This window comes from Perca flavescens, chromosome 5 (genome assembly GCF_004354835.1).
Source record: "Perca flavescens isolate YP-PL-M2 chromosome 5, PFLA_1.0, whole genome shotgun sequence".
NCBI classification, from domain to species: Eukaryota; Metazoa; Chordata; class Actinopteri; order Perciformes; family Percidae; genus Perca; species Perca flavescens.
This window is the reverse complement of record NC_041335.1, coordinates 16,107,325-16,125,467: the sequence shown is the minus strand read 5'-3', so window position 1 is coordinate 16,125,467 and position 18,143 is coordinate 16,107,325. Positions and strand designations below refer to the sequence as shown.

Genomic DNA, 18,143 nt, shown 5'->3' with positions numbered 1-18,143 from the left:
GCTGACTACATTCAGGCATTCAGCCACCTCATAAATTGCACTGCACTCTGTAGTAAATCTTGGTGGCAGGGTAAACGGAGAGGACTGCTTTTTGTTTATACTCTGAATGTAACCATAGCATGCTGCTTCGTATTATAGAGAAGCCTGACATGTTAAAGATCCTGGTGATTTCATTGGAAATCTAGTCAGTCACTTGATGAGTTGAGCTCCTACTGTACAATACTGTTGAGAGTAGTTTCTTCTCCTCTTTATTCATATTCATATAAGCTAGTTGAGCAGTAGTTAAAAATGTTATCCACTTCTCAGCTTAATGCCATGAACATGCTTGCTTAGATTTTAATTAGTAATTTATTCAGAATGTTGTAACTTCTTTCGAAAGCGCTTTTCCACTGAGTTGGTATGAAAGACTTGAATGCTAGAGATGCTTATGGAAATCCTGTGCCTGCTCTGAAGTTGATATTGTGTACTCTCAGATGGATGGAGGCCTGCCTAGAGGAGGACTTGCCTCCTACCACAGAACTGGAGGAGGGACTGAGGAATGGTGTCTACCTTGGCAAACTTGCCAACTTTTTTGCCCCCAAAATGGTGTCTGAGAAAAGGATCTACGACAGAGATCAGGCCCGCTTTAAGGTACACCTTCATCCATTTGCATTTATACTCCTCCTAGCTTCCCTCTTCAGGTGAGGTCATAGTTGTACTACATTTGAATTTCCACCAGCTTACATCATAGTAGACTGGAAGATCCAGATCTTTAAGGCAATCCCTGACACTTTTCCACAGGAAAGGGAGAAAGGTGGCAGACAAGTGTTAGGGCCTACTACAAAAATGTCTGAGCAAAATGTTTAGCTTGACCTTGAGCTTGACTTTATTTATATTTGACAACTTGTTAACAAACCTTATCAGTACTTAGGCTACATAGCCCAACAAAACATTTTGTTAAACATAAATTAAATGTAAAAGCCATTACAAAAGCAATGAAATATTAATATATTGTTAATATTAATAATACTAATATATTGTTTGTTGTCCTTGTTTTTAGCTGTATGTCTATATCTGTGTATGTACTTTGAGAGCAACGAAAAGCCGGAGTCAAATTCCTTGGCCATTAAAGCTGATTCTGATTCTATTTTATCCTGGGAGTATACCACTGCTTTTATCAAGTAAAAATCTTTGTCAATCTACTGTGCTGTGAGGCTAAGCATACTCACACAAGCCAGTAGCTCATTAATGTGTGTGGCCACGACGTAGATTTCGGGGAGACAGACGTTAGCAAAATGACGACGACTGGGCTGTATGTAGGCCTCGAAACGGCTCGTCATCTCATCATCTCCTTGTTAGTAATCTCTTCAGCTTTTGCGCTGTTTGAATTATCTCCCTTTCTCTAAAGCTGTGGTTATCAAGGAGTCCTGCTGGTAGCGGTTTATGTCGCTGATCTTTCTCTGACATGGTGTAATACGATACACGGACAACATTTTCTTGTACTGTAAACAAACCACACGTGTGCATGCCACCCTTTAACCTCTTAGGTCATGAGTCATGCCAGCCCTTCTTCTCCGAATCAGCAGCTGCAGTAGTAGCATATGCTAGCGGACTGTTCCAAGTCCGACTGCAAAAAAACACAAACATCGGCCACAGTCAACGAGGCGAATCTCAGCCAACACCGATGTTCTGCAGATAAATCGGTGCATCTTTTTCAGGTTGCAGTGGTAGTTTTGAACCATTTCTCTGCACTTTCTCATAATATGGCTACATTTATATGTCTGTGCTACTGTTTTTTATCTTCAGAGCAAAGGGCTGCACTTCAGACACACCGACAACACAGTGCAGTGGCTCAGAGCCATGGAGTCAGTAGGTCTACCCAAGGTAAGGGGCTTGCACAACAAACGCACACAAAATTGACAGAGTGGTCCTGTTCAAGTTGATGCTTTGCAACAAAAACTATGGAATTGGGATTCCTTGACTTTGTCATGTGTTCTTTGGCTCAGGGTTGGCACATAATCATTGATATTAGAGGTCAGAAACCATCTTACAGCTACAACTAAGATGGAGTAGAATCCATCCCACCAGTAGAATCTTAAACTAGGAGAATATATAATTTAATTTTATAATTTGCATGATTAGATACTACAACTACAAAACGTGTGGTACTGCACACTCAAATGTTACTGGAAAATGTAATAACAATAATTTAATCTTGGTGACATGATTCACTCATTCATTCATTCATTCATTCATTCATTCATTCATTCATTCACCTGTAAGAATGTAAGCACTGACAGATGAAATTGTAACGGTATCAACCTCATCAGATACAAAAGACTTGACTGAGGTGTATCTTGGAAATGAAAATGGGGTAAAATTTGATACCCACTTTTTTCTGTGCGGCTCTTTGGATCCTCTTTTATAGTAATTTATTTAGCAGTTCTTTATGAATAGCCTTTTTAGGAATTGTCACTCTGATAACGTAACCTTATCCATAGCTTTCTCTATTACACCATCCATGTTTTTGAGCAAAACCATGCTGTTGAGAGCATTATTCAGCTGTGCTGTGACATGATTAAAAAAAAAACACTAACGTTTTAGGGAAAAGGCGGGCCCACTGTTTGAAAACCGTGTCCTACTTTATAGTAAATATGTGTATGATGTCACATGTTTGTTAAGAAAGGCTAGCAAAGTTTTTGGGCATTAAGTAAATATTTGTAAGATGCCGGTTTGAAATAAAACTAGGACAACCAAATACGTACAGAGAAACTTCATAAGCACCAATAAAATGCAATGCAGGACAATTCGGTTGCACTGCAATAAATACTACACCTCTGTATTTTGGAAATGATGCCAGTGACTAGTGTTGAACTCTGTGGTAATGAAAATGATGTGCTTCACAAAGGTAGCATTTATTGCAGTGCTGGAATTGCATTATATTTTTCAGCTGTTCCTTTTATTATGTCCACCCCTTGCTTGTCATGGATGTACAGGTTAAAATGTGATGAAACATTGTTATCAATATTGTGCTCCTGTTTGGCTGCAGCAGATGAAAGAGCACTGATAAAAGAAGAGTGACCAATATATGTGGTGGTTTCTGCTTTCAGATATTCTATCCCGAAACGACAGATGTGTACGATCGCAAAAACATGCCTAAGGTGATATACTGCATACACGCACTGAGGTAAGAATAAAAGGGTTCCAAAAACAGTGAGTTTTCACTTCACAGTCTTCATGCATTTCTCACTTCTGATAGCAACATTGCTGACTTGTCTCTACAGTCTTTTGTTTTCCCAATGGCAGGGTACCTGGTTGCTTTTTTTCCTGAAGGTGCCACACCTGAATGTCGCGTGCAATTTCACTTCCAAGAAAGAAATAGAGATGGTTAGAATTAAACTATGAGCTAATAGGAGGTTTAGATTTAGCAAGCATTGCAATTGTCTGTAAATGTTGACTTTTATGTGTCCAGTCATAATCTTTGTCACTAACGGGTTAATTTACTTTCACTCGATGGTTATGGCAGACAATGTCACACTCTTCGGTTTGACTTTGACAGGTTTGAGGTTTGAGTGGTTGTTTTGCCATCCAGACAGCAGTGTACTCAAGTTACATCATTTAAGGACAGCTCATATGTAGGATGACAAATGTCTTTTTGTTCCCATTAAGTTCAACCTCTAATTTAAATGTTGAGAACAAAATAGTACTTAGTAAGTGATATGAAACGGGAACTGGAAAATGTTATTTCTACTTGGGTACGGCAGAGTGCTTCTTGTTAAATACCGACCTTTTAGTGGTTTTTCCTAAGTGGGTCAAAGCCATTTCATACACATTTAGCTATAGGCAACTATTGCTGCAATGTTATTTTCTAGACTCAGATATGTTTTTTTTATTTTTATTTTTTTATTTTTTTTAACCACTTTTGATGAGCATAACCACTCTCTGGACACTGCTTCTGTAAACATCTATACTGCATGTATTGAGGGGCTTTCTGGTAAATTAAATGTGGTGTTCCAGTGCTGAACTCTTTACATGTAGTCTCATCACAAAGGGCATGTTTGTGTTTTTGAAAAGTATTGTAATACTGCAAAAGAAAAGTTTGTGGTCTAACTATAACGTGGGTGGCCTGAGAATTTCAACTTCATGCCCTTGCTTTTTCAGTTGAGTTGACTTTGAATGAACTGAAGGGTCAATTTTATCTATCTGACCCGTCCAGTCAGCCAAACACAAATTTAGGGAGTGGTTATGTGAGCTGCTTGGATTATTTTCTTTGTTGTAGTGTTTCAGTCAGGTCCTGTGAGAATTGGTTTCCTTCCCTCCTTATGTACACACGTGCTCTTCCTTCCTGCTTGTCCAGCTTACGTCCCACAAGGACCCAGTGCATACTCTGCTTCCCTGGATACAAACAAATGCAGCAATGGTGGCAAAGCACCGGATGCTCCTGCACATTCAGTGTGGTGGAAAATTGAAAGGGAACACAATGAAATGAGGAAAGAACATTTAAAAAAACTTTTGACAAAGTGGTAGAGATGTAGGGCTTAATTTGTTGTCTAACATGAAAATAAACAAGGGGAATCCACAGATAGCTAGTTGCTCCAAGCTAGTCAGGTAATCGGCCACCTTCATTAATCCCGATCAGCTGTTACTATGTGTGTATCTCAGGCTGAATCAGCTGCTTGCATGTTAAAACATTACCCTTTGTATAAGCGGAGTTTAGATAGTTGTCTAAAAACCTGTGTGTCCCAAGGACAGAGTGCAGTTCTTGTTTACACACACACACACACTGTGACTAAAGGGCAGAATAGGCAGCTAGTACAGCTGCTCCATTCAGAGCTGTGCTAATGCCAGATCTGCCTTAAATATCTATAATTCATTACCACTTATCGGGTACCTGCGGGAAGATGAAAGTTTTATGAAGTTTCCAGCCACATGCTTGTTGAGTTCAATGCTCAGTGGTGGACTGAGCCAGCTGCCTGCTGTCAGTATCTGCTTGTTGTAATGTGTGCCAACACTACCCCCCTGTGGTGTATGTTTGGCATGGATAGAGTTTTAGTTTCATGATATCAGGTTGTACAATATCAGAATGTCCAAGCTTCTCGTTGCTTCCTTATCCTTTTGTGTGTAAATCTTATGGTCTAAATCTTATGGTTCATTTCAGTTTGTACCTGTACAAACTGGGCATTGCACCGCAGATCCAGGACCTGCTGGGGAAAGTAGACTTCACAGGTAACAGGAAAAAGCTTCTCCTGAAACCTATGTATAGCATAAAAGCTCAAACGTTATATAGAATGTGTATAAATGCACCTCTATTACTGTAGAACAATAGAAGAAACAATGAAGTTATTAATTGCTTTTAAAATCAAGGATAAATGTTGCCTTAGGGCTTTTTGAAATACTGATGTGCACGCATCTAGTTGTGCATGTGTTCATTTAATAAGAATCCTCTTTGTGTGGGTGGATTTTTTTTTTTTTTTTTTACTTGTTGGGATTTAATTAAAAACCACAAAATGTCATGTGCTCTCAAGCATGAATGATTTGATGACTATTTGTATAAACCTCTTGTCTGTGATTTAGATGTTTAAATTATCCAAAATTTCAGTTCATCAAAATATCCCTTGCAGCCATTCAAATGACTGATTAGGGCACACAAACTACCAAGCTTCAAAGCTTTTGACATTTGATTGTCCTGAGTAAGCATCAGGGTTTACTCACATGGGTTTTTCAATCCCTTCTGAACAGTTTTTGATTTTTCCCAATTTTAACTAACTTTAATTGAACTTTTGGGAAAATGCGTTTGTGAGGATTTACACAGTGAGCATGGCAATGAACACGTCTGAGAGTTATACAGATCATCAGAAAAACCGCATATACTGTTGTGAAAAATAAACAAAAGATTTAGAATTAAATGGCTTTGAAAATCAAGATTTTCGTTCGATGATTGATTGTGCCAAAGCAAAAAAAAATATTTATGCTATGCTCTGTAACACCACAATTTTCCCTGCACTGACTTTATATCTGTCTTTTAGAGGAAGAGATCAGTAACATGAGGAGTGAGCTGGAAAAGTATGGCATTCAAATGCCAGCTTTCAGTAAGATTGGAGGAATCCTGGCCAATGAGCTTTCAGTGGATGAAGCTGCTTGTAAGTCCTCTGACGTACGCACTAAATCTCGGACTAATTTTGTGTTGTTTCCTAATGTTGGTTTCCTAATGTCTGTGGCCAACACTAAAATGTCGGCACACACACACTCTGTTGTTCTTAGTGCATGCTGCTGTGATTGCCATAAATGAGGCGATTGACAGAGGTCAGACGTCTGTGACAATGGGAGCCCTGAATAATCCTAATGCAATGCTAAGGAATACCCAGGAAGCTCTAGCCCAAGACTACCAGGACACACTGAGCCAGGCCAAGGCTCGTAAGCAAGATCAATCCTCAGGGAGGGTGAGAAGCCTAACAAACACTTCAGTGACCACCTATGTCTGTGTCATTATTTATTTGTATGTTAATGTTTGGTTCATTAATGGCTTAATTAGAGTTTCACGGTCTTTGTAACACAGTTTGTTTAGTTTCTCTCTTGCTTGCTCTCTTGCTTACCTACTCACCAATCGACGGTCAGATATTCCGTTACATAAATGTAATTTAAACATCAGTGACATTAAATTGCCATCACTAAATAATATAAAAAATAAAAAAAACACGACTCCACTTAAGCTACTGTATGCAGTGTCACGCCTGTATTCACCCAAGCCTGTTCTAACAGCATGTGTAGATGTATTCAGGTTGACCACAAACAGATGTTTGGCCTTCTGTGTCGGTCTGAAAGTGGTGTCGATGAACTGAAATTACAAACTAGAAGAATATAAAACATGAAGACCAAATTTGAGTGATGCACATAATTTAAACTTGACTGTTGCTCTGAACCAATGTTTCTGACTGCAGTGTCATGTACTGACAACTATAACAACTGAAGAGATATCTACACTGAGGTCTGAAAGGGATTGCCAGCACTGACTCACTCCACAAGCCTTTGCCAGCATATTCCAGTGGCTGCATTGTCAGCTGTACTTCACCAAACACAAACCCTCCGCACCATCCAGCATCTTGCCTCCCCTTCTCTTTACAAATACTGTACAAACAAGAGCCGTTCATTTCCACTTAATGGTTGAAATGTGATATGTAAAATATGCAACTTCATCAGTAGGAGTGGGGGAAAAAAATGTATGTGACCAGGAACGAATTACAAATGCTATTTGAAATTAATATAAAAAAAAAAAAAAAAAAATATATATATATATATATATATATATATATATACACACACACACACACACACACAGTATATATGCATTTTATTTTTCTTTGACTCCCTCAATTAGCGTGCCTCGATTGCTACCGAAGAAAGAGATGTGTATGAGGAGCTGCTGACTCACCAGGAGATCCAGGGCTGCATTGACTTTGTCAACAGTAAGGACTTTTCCTCCCACGTGACACTTATGTCTTTTTCCCAAAATTCTGTCAAGCAACATGAATGCATTCCTTTTGGCATGGAAAAAACCCTCCTTGTACCGCGTTCGTGCATTTGATGCATATGTAGAAATTATATAAAACTGGTTTGTTTCAGTACTTATCTGAAAGACTTTGAAAGAAAAACATATTATCCCTAAATTCCGTCTGTCTTGGTTTTTCCTGTCTCCAGTCCAGGCAGCAGAAAGGCAGGTGAATCAAGCGGTGTCGACCCAGGATGAGTCTGCTCTGTTGGCTGCACTTAGGCTTGAAGCTCTGGCCCTGCTGGGTGTTCAGGAGTCAAACTGTCGCTGGTACCTGGAACATTTTACCACCTACTGCCAACATAAATCCAAGGTATACGGATTTGTTTCCAACTCAGGGCCTTAAGAGCCAGAGCACCTCTGATTTTCTTTCCCAGCAGTCATTTAATTGCACTTGTTGAGGGTATAAAATAAATAAGCCTGTATACAATAATGACAAAAAGCGGTACTTGGGGGAGGGCATAGTTGAAAATGACTTACAGGCCAAAGTACATATTAATTCACTCAGAGAAAAGTGTTTAAAGAAGTGTGTGTGGAATACTGTAGGAAAAAATCATACACATTTGCAGTATTGGCTTTCTAAACTGGACATTTTTCTGTTTTACATTTGTCCATCTGACAAAGCGGACCAACTTCAATTTTTAAATACTGCTGAGAGCACACAGCACTTCACTGGCTGATGGACTGTAGCTGCTTTCACTACTCAGGCAGTGAAGACACTGGCTGTATTTGAAACTGCCTACCATACTAGCAGTATTACTAATTTGACCAAAATGCAGTATGCAAACAAAAGCAAAATCCCCAGTATGCCAAAAATACCCAGCTGTTGTAGAAAAGAGAGGGGGGGGGGTGGACCTCAACACCTTCAGAGAAATACTAATCAACCACCGTAACTTCAGTTGGAATGGACACCAACAGACACTTTGCCCTCCACGGCCCTGCATTAAAACATGCTGAGTAATCATGGGATCTTAGTGGTATCTCTGTAGTGTACTCTCATCTTTGTGTTGCAGGATGGAGGCAGGGCCGTGATGATGGACAAAGAGGAGATTCATAGAGTTGTCAGCTCTTGTAATGACTTTGCTGAGGCAGAGAAACGAAGTAAGCACTTATTTTACTTACCATAGATGTTTATTAACACATAGTTACTGGTCAGTTGAAAATCACATATGTACCCGCTAGCAAGATTCTCAAAGCACACATGTAGAGTCTATGTTCCATTGCACAGTACAGTTCATGATACAACTTTAATGTGGGGTTTCCAAAGTCATTTCAGCATATTACCTTTGGTTATCTGCAAGACATGACTCTCTGTGATAATTTTCTTGACCAGAACTCAAGGCAGTTGCAGGGATCAATACAGCCATTCGTCTTGGCAATGCAGTGGAGACGGCGGAGGAGCTCATGAACCCTGAGGCACAACTGCCAATTGTCTACCAAACTGCTGCCAACCTCTATCAGACTGAGCTTTTCAGTTTGCAGCTACAAGGGGGGCGGGTGAGACATCATATTTGCAATTTTGACTCTTTAACATGTGTGGACCCACATGCTGATAAAGATATGCTTACAATTATAGGGGAGGTCAGTGTTATACATATACTGCAGTTAAAGGTTGCTTCATGAATGTGATTCAGACCTTTTTACTGTATGTTTTTAGTCTGGCTTGAGCCACGAGGAGCTGAGTGTAGCTGTTGAGATGCTGTCAGCTGTAGCAGTGCTGAATGAGGTGCTGGACACCAAAGACCCCCAGGCTGTGATTGAGCAACTAACGGACTCTCCACTGGGCTTCACCAACATGGACCAAGACAACCTAAACAGGTAAAATGGCTGAGTTGTTCTCTAGTTAACCTTAGACCCCGAATCACCTTGCTGTCACGTCTATTGATGCTGGTGGAGAGTTTGTTCTTTCATGATTACTGTTTTGATGTTTCTGCAACTGTGTCTCATTGAAGTTGAAGTATGGAGGTAGATTAAGCAATGAAAAGCAAAAAATTAATTTTATTAAAAAGTTACAGGCATGTTACATGTCTTAAGGTTGCATATCACTCCACTGTAGGTATCTTTCCACTTTTACTTTGCAAGCACTAGAATGGGCTGACGTGTAGTGGTCCATTAAATGTCATGAAACTTTGTTGAACTTCTCCATGGACCTCTCCTTCAGGTATGCTGACACTCTTATCAAACTACGAGGCGAGGCTCTTGCCAAGGGCCAAGAGTTCCTCACCTGGAATGACGTTCAGAAATGCATCGACACAGTCAACGTTCAGGTCCACGAGGAGCATGAACGTAAGAAAGTCTTGTAGATTTCTGGTTGTTTAACGTTGTATAGCTTGTGGATGTGGAAGTCTTTTTAAGCCGTCAGTTTCAAACGTTATTTTATTTTAGTTTTTTTTCAACACCACATAAATGAAACGCATTGACGGCTCAAGTGTCAAATGGTTCTTGTCTTTTACTTCCAGGCGTCATAGCTATAGCTGAGATCAATGAGGCGCTCAACTCCGGTGATCATCAGCAGACACTTGCAGCCCTGCTACTCCCTACGGCCAAGTTGGCAGGGGTGAACCCAGCCACTGCCAAACACTACCATGATGTCCTACAATATACCAAGCAACTCATCTGCCAGGTATTGTGACTCTAGATTTTTGCAAACATTTATGTTAAAAAAAAAAAAAGTCTGCCTCTCACATCCTGAAAGTGCAAAATATGAAAAACCAGTGTTGTCAATGCATGTCAAAACTTTATCTCATTCTAATCACTAGTTATATTGGATTTGCACAGCAGACTCTCATCCCTGACATTACATTACTGCATCATTATGGACCTGAATAGCTTAATGTTAATTTATAACGTTTATGTACATATACATGTAATTACAAACTGGGATATTTTTTTAATTATTTGATCCTGAGTTGTAACAAGGCAAAGAGAAAATTATTGTAGTCAACCTGATTCTGTGTCATCAAGCAAACGGTTTCCCGATCTGAGGTTTGGCTGGGTTGACATGATAGGCTTGTATATTCACCGTCTAAATGTTCCCTTCCTGATCCTCATATTCCTAAAACTTCACAGAGCTTGGTGTTGTTTTGGAGACTGCAGTATCACCCTGTTAAATTCACAGTTTTAACTTTCCTAGTTTTAACTTTCCTATCTGTGTACCTGGGCTTGTGTTTCCTTGCTTGTTCCTAACAATGGTCCAGCAAGGAGAAGTTTTTTTTCTGTGCAAACACATCCAGTCTCACGTCATAACAGTTGACCTCTGAGGTATCCCGCGGAGGGAGATGAATTGTAGTTCTGAGGCTGCCATCTTTGAAATGAGCATACACAGGAAGGGATCCAGACAACTATGGAAGCAGCAGAGACACACTGCTACTCTGTAGTATCCATACAGTCTGTCATCCCCACCGGAAAACAGGCGGATGTAGTGGGCGATATGCAGGATACCACTTGGCAAAAAACACACGGCAAAGATGATGATAACTAGAGTGCTGACCCTGATGAAAGGTTTCCAGTCACAACAAGATTGCCCTAGGTGGTATACTACTGCCACATGGGCATAGATACAAATCAGGAAGGGCACTATGAAGCCCAGACAAACCATCATGAGCCTGTATGGCACCAGCGCGTAATGGGAATTTTCTTCTAGGGGAAGTACATCATGGCAGGTGGTGACTCCCAGCTGGGTAACGTGGTAGGTCTGCCTGACCAGGAGCTCAGGCACAATAGCAGCGCTGAACAGGAACCAGACAACCAAGCACGTCCACACTGCCAGCGTAGTCTTAGCCAGCCTTCTGTACAAAAACGGTCTGACCACAGCCAGGTAGCGCTTCAGACTGATGCAAGCTATAGTTTGAGCTGAACTATAAACATTGCCATAAAACAAGGCTGTGATAAACCGGCAGGAGATTTCCCCAAATATCCAATTATTCCCGTTGAAGTGGTAGTGAACACGCACCGCCAGCGAAAGTAGCAGCAGCAGGTCGGACAAAGCCAGGTTCAGGTAAAGAACTACCGTGGACAAGGACTTTGTTTTCAGTCGGAGGAAGGTCAGAATGTAGACGTTGGAGGGGATACCCACCAGCATAGCCAGGATGTATGATGAAGGTATGACCCTGGTGCTGAGGACTCCTGTGGTATAGTCTGTCACTGGGTCCTCCGCGTTCACATAGAGCCAAGGGTTTGTGCTGGGATAGAGCTGGTTTGTTTGATTGGGTTTGTACAGCCTCCCCTTGAAGGTTTTTGGTATCACACCAGGTAGCATATTAGTTTTGGTCCTATTTCCTATAAACGGATAGAAAAACAATGTTTTTGGCATTAAAGGAACTTCAGTTTAATAATAAGAATACAGTTGAAACGATGCTAAAACAGAAAGTGTAGTTAATCATGCTATCTGTCTGTCATTTAAAGATTTTCTAGTTTTATATCTTGTTTTTTTGCAAAAAAAACCATTTCTATCATAAACTTTTGCATCATTAAATGGTTTTTATTGCAATGTTTTTCATTTTGCCAGTTTGTATTGTATTTACAGCTGTACTAAAATAGTTAAACCTGTGTTTTTTAACTTTGAGTTGGGAAATTAACCCTTAATCAAAAAGCTTAATATTTTAAGTATAAATATCTTATTTTGGACCCTGACTTTAAAAATAAATGCATTTATCCTTTTGGTAAACTTATAGTAATTTAATAAACTTGCCTTCATGCTGAATGGTCTGAACTGCCATCAAACAAATGAGTAGTCCTGGCACTAGGTCGGCCATATCACCCTCCAGTCTGCGTCCTTGAGTTGTAAAGGTTTTCTTGTCCTCACCCCTCTCGCTGTTGCTTCTGTTCAAGAAATGTCGGAGTTCTCCACCTGTGAAATTTGCTGTTTTGCATTTCTGCAGCGCGACAGTAGAACTGATAACGGTCTGTACTCAAGCCTAGCTTCCCGTTAGTGTACTGTATGTGGGCGCTTGTCTGTTTGTACGGTGCAGTGAGCACGTTTCCTGTCCAAGCTTGAAAACTGAATTCCCCTCTGCCTGCGTCAGTAACCCACCACTGACTCACTGGGGCGAGAGGACACTGCCCAATGGTTTATGCAGCTGTGACTCAAACCACTGATTCCTGTTACAATAAGTATTGTATTGTGGTTAGCTTATTTTGGTTTTGGTATTAAAGGTGATTTGGCTTTTGCAGTCATTTGAGGGTGATGGTTGTGTTGATCAGCCTGGTTATGGAATTGAGTACTCACACATGTTTTGGGATATTGTAAGATTCTGCATCTGTTTGAAAATGTATGCTATTTTTCTAACACTATCATATTATACAGGAATTAGATCATGGATGTGTTATAGTAATTGTACTGTGATTCCCATAACTGTTTGTCAGCAAGACTCACCCTGCCATGGGAAATCATTGGTCAGATGCAGATATAAACAAGAAAGCTGCTTTTAGTCTGCTCAGTGTGTTGTGATGGTGACTTCCTTCCTGTTAGCCCTGTGGTCAGGGATACTCCCCGGGCCGCACCAGAGTTCTCTAAAATTAGCCGGAGAAGGAATACAACAGTCAGGCTGAATAAACATTCTTTGTAGTTGTTGTGATGTTATATTGTCAGGGTCTGTTTTTTAGTACAAAGTGGTTGATTGAGTGGGGGCGAGAATATGTTTGTAGTATAACTATTGTCAACCATTGACACTTTTTCTTTTTCTCTAGATCTTACCTCTGGACACAGGGGAAATGGTACTTTCTATTCTTTGCCATTGCTCTAAGCTTGTGTAGTGTTGGTAATCAGTGTTGCTATAAAGTGCTACTGCCGCAGAGCAAAATCTCCACAATACTAACTTGTTGATGTAACTGTAACTACAAGAATTTCTAACCTTGGCCATGATGAATGTTTTGACTAAAATTGCTTCAAAAGACTTATCATTTGATATCACGTTAGTATTGTGCAACTACGCGTGAACAATGCCTTGTGTGTCTGAGGTGTACTCTACTAATAGAAAAGCATATAAGTCATATTGCGCTTTCACCTGATTGTAGAGCTCTGGAGACGAGTCTGCAGTACTGTGGCTGGACCAAATCCAAGAGGCCATACACACAGCCAATCAGGATGAAGAGGAGGCTCTCAAATGTATGAGTTTAAATTCACTCATCCATAACCTAAGTAATTAAACAATAGGTGATTCAGGTTTGGTTAATTTTTTGTTAAACGATGAGCTGATTAAGTACTAGATTCTGATTGTCCAGAGGATGTGCATTATTTTTTAGATTACCACGCATCTGATAGTAGCTTTTTTTCAGCCGTCACTAGACTACAGCTCCTCTTACTTACTTGATTACTTTATTGCAAGGTTGATATTGCCAACACTATGGTTTTATTTAAGGAGCATAATGACCCAAACCATGAGTAAACAATACTTGCATTTTGATTGCATGTAGGCATGTGACAGTATTTATTTTTCCTTTTCTGCAGATATTTTCTCTTAGACCTGCTCTGCCATGTGGCAGTTCAGCTTATTTTTCATTTATTACGGATGTTTGATATTAAAATATAATATATAAAACATAATTTAATGTTGTTATGGCTCAAAGACTATGTACTACAAATTGTTTCATATTAATTATTTTATAAAACTGAAAGCACTTCATAACATAACGAATAGATGCAATAAAGGTGTGTGTGTGTGTGTGTGTGTGTATGTAGATAGATAGATAGATAGATAGATAGATAGATAGATAGTGGTTTGGGATGTTCTTGCTCTTGTTGTGGATGATCCCTTACTCACTCACTAGTCTTTACTTTGCGGTTACTGTGCTGTTTTCATATTTGACGGAACAACTGCTCATTTGGTTCAATCTTGTTTACGTTGCTAGTGGCAGGAGCACTCGCTGATCTTAACGTGATAGTGGCCGAGGGGGACTCTCAGAATACACTGCAGGCTTTGCAAGTTCCCAGAGCAGGACTGAGAGCGGTGCTCCCTGAATGTGCTGACGCATACCAGGCTGAACTGGCACAGAGACAAACAAACAGTGCTTCTAAAGGTAACTTGACTTACTGCACAAGTACAACAAGAAAGGAAGCTCAGTGTTTAAGAAATTGATACATACAGTGAGAAGTCTCCTGAATTTTAGATTTGGGTTTCAATATGACATTGTCTGACTGTGTCTAAAGGAGCATTTTTTGGTTTCCTCCAGGTGCCACTGATAGTGTGTGGGTAAAACATTACATCAAGGACAGATATGACTACTACTATAACCTGGAGACTGGACAGGGCACCTGGGAGGAGCCAGAAGGATTTGAACACAAGGGTGGCCAGCTCAGTAAAGATGAAATCCAGGTACCCCTGCTGTTATGTAATCTTGTGTAAACATACTTGTATCCCAATGGTGGGATGATTTCCTACTTTTGAAATGACTATTAATTTGACCAGATAATGTTTCCACTATATAAGCTTTTTTCAACCTGAACCAATTTAAAACATGCCTTTTCCCCTTAGGGTGTTGTCAGCAGTTTGACTGCAGAATATAACCGGGAACAACTATGGATGGCCAATGAATCCCTGGTGACCCAGCTGCAGGCGAGGATCAGAGGTTACCTGGTCAGGAAAAAGCACGCCCAGAGAATGGAGTATCTACGCCAGCAAGAACCACATGTTGTCAAATTGCAGGTAGTGAACTGTGAATAGTGATTTGATATCAGAAATCAGATCAACTTCAGAGATCCGTATTGCGTCTGTGGTCAGCAGTAATAAATTGATAGAGATGGCCATGCAAAAAGATTAAAATGTACTGTAGTTTACAAACTGTATACTGACTATATATTTTTATGTTTGCATCATTCTTTAAAGAAAATCCAAAACCAGAAAAGCATGTAAAATATTTATTTAGAGCAGTAACAATACCTCAAAGACAACACCTTTGAAAATTATTGACTACCCAAGTTTAATAATCCATGCTCCGGTATCAAGCATGTAAAACACAACTTGTAGCATGCGCATAAATGTTGGATCACATTTTTTCCTTTTTTTGCAGGCCTCCTGGAGAGGTTACAAACAGAAGAAAATGTACAAAAGCAGGATGAATTTTCTTCAGAAAAATGTTGCTTCGGTTGTCAAGGTAATACATTGTTTTCCTTTTTTTATGAAAAGAATCTGGTAAAAAGTATAGTTATTGAATGACTAGACAACTCTGAAGCTATGCACCCTCTTCTTGTAAATGAGTGCTTTATCACTGTCTCTGAAAATGATCCGCCACAAACTACAATAACCATCTTAGCTGGCATTTGTAAACATTTATTAAATTCATTTGCATGTACCTAACCTTAATAACACAGCTACCGTATCAAAGACCTGACATAAAACACTGGTGTTTTAGATCCAGGCTGTGGTGAAAATGTGGAAAGCCAAACGTAAATACAATCAGAGATTGCGGTTCTTCAAAGATCATGTGAGTACCACTTCAGTCAGACTACATCACTGAGCAGCATCTTCTGGGTTTGTTTCACGTTGTGTAAGACTCACTGCTATCTGTGTGTTTAGGAAAAAGAAATTGTGAAAATCCAGGCTTTTCTAAAGGCCAACAAAGCCAGAGATGATTACAGAACCCTAAGTGAGTCAAAAAAAGCATTGTACACTCCTGTAGCAGAGTTTTATTGATATAATATCAATATTGTGATTTATTTTGATTATGTGCATATTTCAACGTTAGTTTTAATGAGTATTTTCCTGGTTTAAAGGATGCATTCTAGTTAGGTGTCACTATTTTTTTTGTTTTATCGGTCTGTTTGCTCTACTAGTTTAGTCCTCATACTCGCATTACTTATGAATTTCTTTTTCCAAATTTTCCTCTGTATGTATATGTGAATTGTCTGAAAGCCACTATTACCATTCCTAAATTAAAGTCACAGTATTTTGATACTTATATATTGATATTAAAGTATTTGCCCAAAAATTCTAAGATTTTTGAATTTGTCTGTATTGCCCAGGCCACAATACAAATTTAGAATATAATCTGTCATTGTTTCACAACAATGAACCCGCTTAGCAGCTCTCAGTTGACAGTATAAATAACAAAATTTAAATAGTAAAATATAAGAATAATAGTGAAATTGAATAGTGAAATTGAATTGAATAGTGAAATATAAAAATCAAAATGAACGTAACACTTGTTGGGGAAATTGTAAAAAAACAAATGTCATTACATGTGTGTGTGAATGTATGAAAGACCAGTGCTTTAGCTGATTTTCTTGTATGCCGAATCTTAGCTGGGGCCAAGGATCCTCCTCTGTCAGTGGTGCGTAAGTTTGTTCACTTGTTGGAGCAGAGCGCCCTGGACCTTCAGGAAGAGCAGGAAGTGACACGGCTTAGGGAAGAAGTGGTCACCAATATTCGCTCCAATCAGCAGATGGAGAAAGACTTGAACCTGATGGACATAAAGATTGGACTGCTGGTGAAAAACAGAATTACTCTGCAGGTTGGCAACCCTTGCTTTTATGTGTATAAGGAAAGATATACCATGATTTAATGTTGGTTGACATCATTTATAGCTTGGTAATGGCACACGTTTTAGGTAAAGGCTCTTACAGTAGCACTTACTGTTATTAAATTCCTCTAATGTCTCTGTCCAGTTTGGTTGCTTAACTCATTTGGTATTTATTTCTTTGAAAAGGATGTTGTGTCCCATAATAAGAAAATGAACAAGAAAAATAAAGCGAGTAAAGAGGACTTGACCACAGGAGACAGACTGGGTATCAAGGGTCTAAGTAAAGGCAAAAGAAGGAAACTGGAGGCTTACCAACATCTCTTTTACTTGCTGCAGGTAATACAAAAATGTCTTAAACTACTACTTGCATCTACTCAGCTTAAAAGGTTTAATAGGATGTCAAGGTGCAGTTTCAGACACACTGTATGCTACTCCTTTTCTTTCCCTCCACTTTAGACCAATCCACCTTACCTGGCAAAGCTGATCTTCCAGATGCCTCAAAACAAGTCCACTAAGTTTATGGACACTGTGGTCTTCACATTGTACAACTACGCCTCTAACCAGAGAGAGGAATACCTGCTGCTCAAACTCTTCAAGACTGCTCTAGAGGAGGAAATCAAGTGAGCGCTGCAGCTTTGTGCCATAATCTTAAGTCACTGTTGGTTTTAATGTATTAAAGTTACATACGTGACTAAAGGATCCTTCAAATAGTGTGGAATTCCTAAAACGCATGTACTCAACGTTTTGGGTTTTGTTTGTTCGGCGGGCAGTACTGATCAACTGTACCATCTTCTCCATGTGTCTCAGTTCGAAGGTGGACCAGATCCAGGACATAGTGACGGGGAACCCAACAGTCATTAAGATGGTGGTGAGCTTCAACAGAGGTGCACGTGGCCACAACACACTCAGGCAGCTGCTGGCTCCAGTGGTCAAAGACATCATTGAGGACAAGAGTTTGGGTATCAACACCAACCCAGTGGATGTGTATAAAGCCTGGGTCAACCAGCTAGAGACGGCTACTGGAGAGGCCAGGTAGGAATAAATACAATGGGTGAAAATCTTGCAGACAGGGCTGGTTTTCCATTGATATAGTCCAAGGTTTGCTATATAGGATCAGATGTATATGATGTGTCCAGTCGTCATTTGTGTTGACCTTTTTGTT

The 18,143-nt window shown here is 39.8% G+C and overlaps 2 protein-coding genes across 3 annotated transcripts in view; one reads left to right on the top strand and one right to left on the bottom strand.

Moving 5' to 3' along the window:
* The window catches only part of iqgap2 (IQ motif containing GTPase activating protein 2), a 38,317-nt gene that overhangs the window by 10,944 nt on the left and 9,230 nt on the right, over positions 1-18,143 (top strand). The window contains exons 3-27 of one of the 2 annotated variants that reach the window (XM_028577168.1): positions 474-630; positions 1,786-1,863; positions 3,090-3,166; positions 5,138-5,205; positions 6,006-6,119; positions 6,241-6,419; positions 7,355-7,442; positions 7,675-7,838; positions 8,539-8,626; positions 8,859-9,022; positions 9,183-9,343; positions 9,687-9,811; positions 9,985-10,148; positions 13,214-13,240; positions 13,541-13,631; positions 14,375-14,542; positions 14,696-14,838; positions 14,998-15,168; positions 15,533-15,616; positions 15,875-15,946; positions 16,039-16,108; positions 16,764-16,972; positions 17,168-17,317; positions 17,438-17,601; positions 17,789-18,013. In XM_028577168.1, coding sequence (XP_028432969.1) covers positions 474-630; positions 1,786-1,863; positions 3,090-3,166; positions 5,138-5,205; positions 6,006-6,119; positions 6,241-6,419; positions 7,355-7,442; positions 7,675-7,838; positions 8,539-8,626; positions 8,859-9,022; positions 9,183-9,343; positions 9,687-9,811; positions 9,985-10,148; positions 13,214-13,240; positions 13,541-13,631; positions 14,375-14,542; positions 14,696-14,838; positions 14,998-15,168; positions 15,533-15,616; positions 15,875-15,946; positions 16,039-16,108; positions 16,764-16,972; positions 17,168-17,317; positions 17,438-17,601; positions 17,789-18,013 — 3,201 coding nt within the window. The remainder of the gene's footprint in view (positions 1-473; positions 631-1,785; positions 1,864-3,089; positions 3,167-5,137; positions 5,206-6,005; positions 6,120-6,240; positions 6,420-7,354; positions 7,443-7,674; positions 7,839-8,538; positions 8,627-8,858; positions 9,023-9,182; positions 9,344-9,686; positions 9,812-9,984; positions 10,149-13,213; positions 13,241-13,540; positions 13,632-14,374; positions 14,543-14,695; positions 14,839-14,997; positions 15,169-15,532; positions 15,617-15,874; positions 15,947-16,038; positions 16,109-16,763; positions 16,973-17,167; positions 17,318-17,437; positions 17,602-17,788; positions 18,014-18,143) is intronic. The other variant, XM_028577170.1, reaches the window with a different exon arrangement.
* On the bottom strand, positions 9,504-12,549 carry f2rl2 (coagulation factor II (thrombin) receptor-like 2). The gene is made up of 2 exons (XM_028577172.1): positions 12,216-12,549; positions 9,504-11,803 (listed from the first exon to the last, which is right to left on the bottom strand). Exons 1-2 carry the CDS (start codon positions 12,277-12,279, stop codon positions 10,761-10,763), a joined length of 1,107 nt encoding a protein of 368 aa, XP_028432973.1. The 5' UTR covers positions 12,280-12,549; the 3' UTR covers positions 9,504-10,760.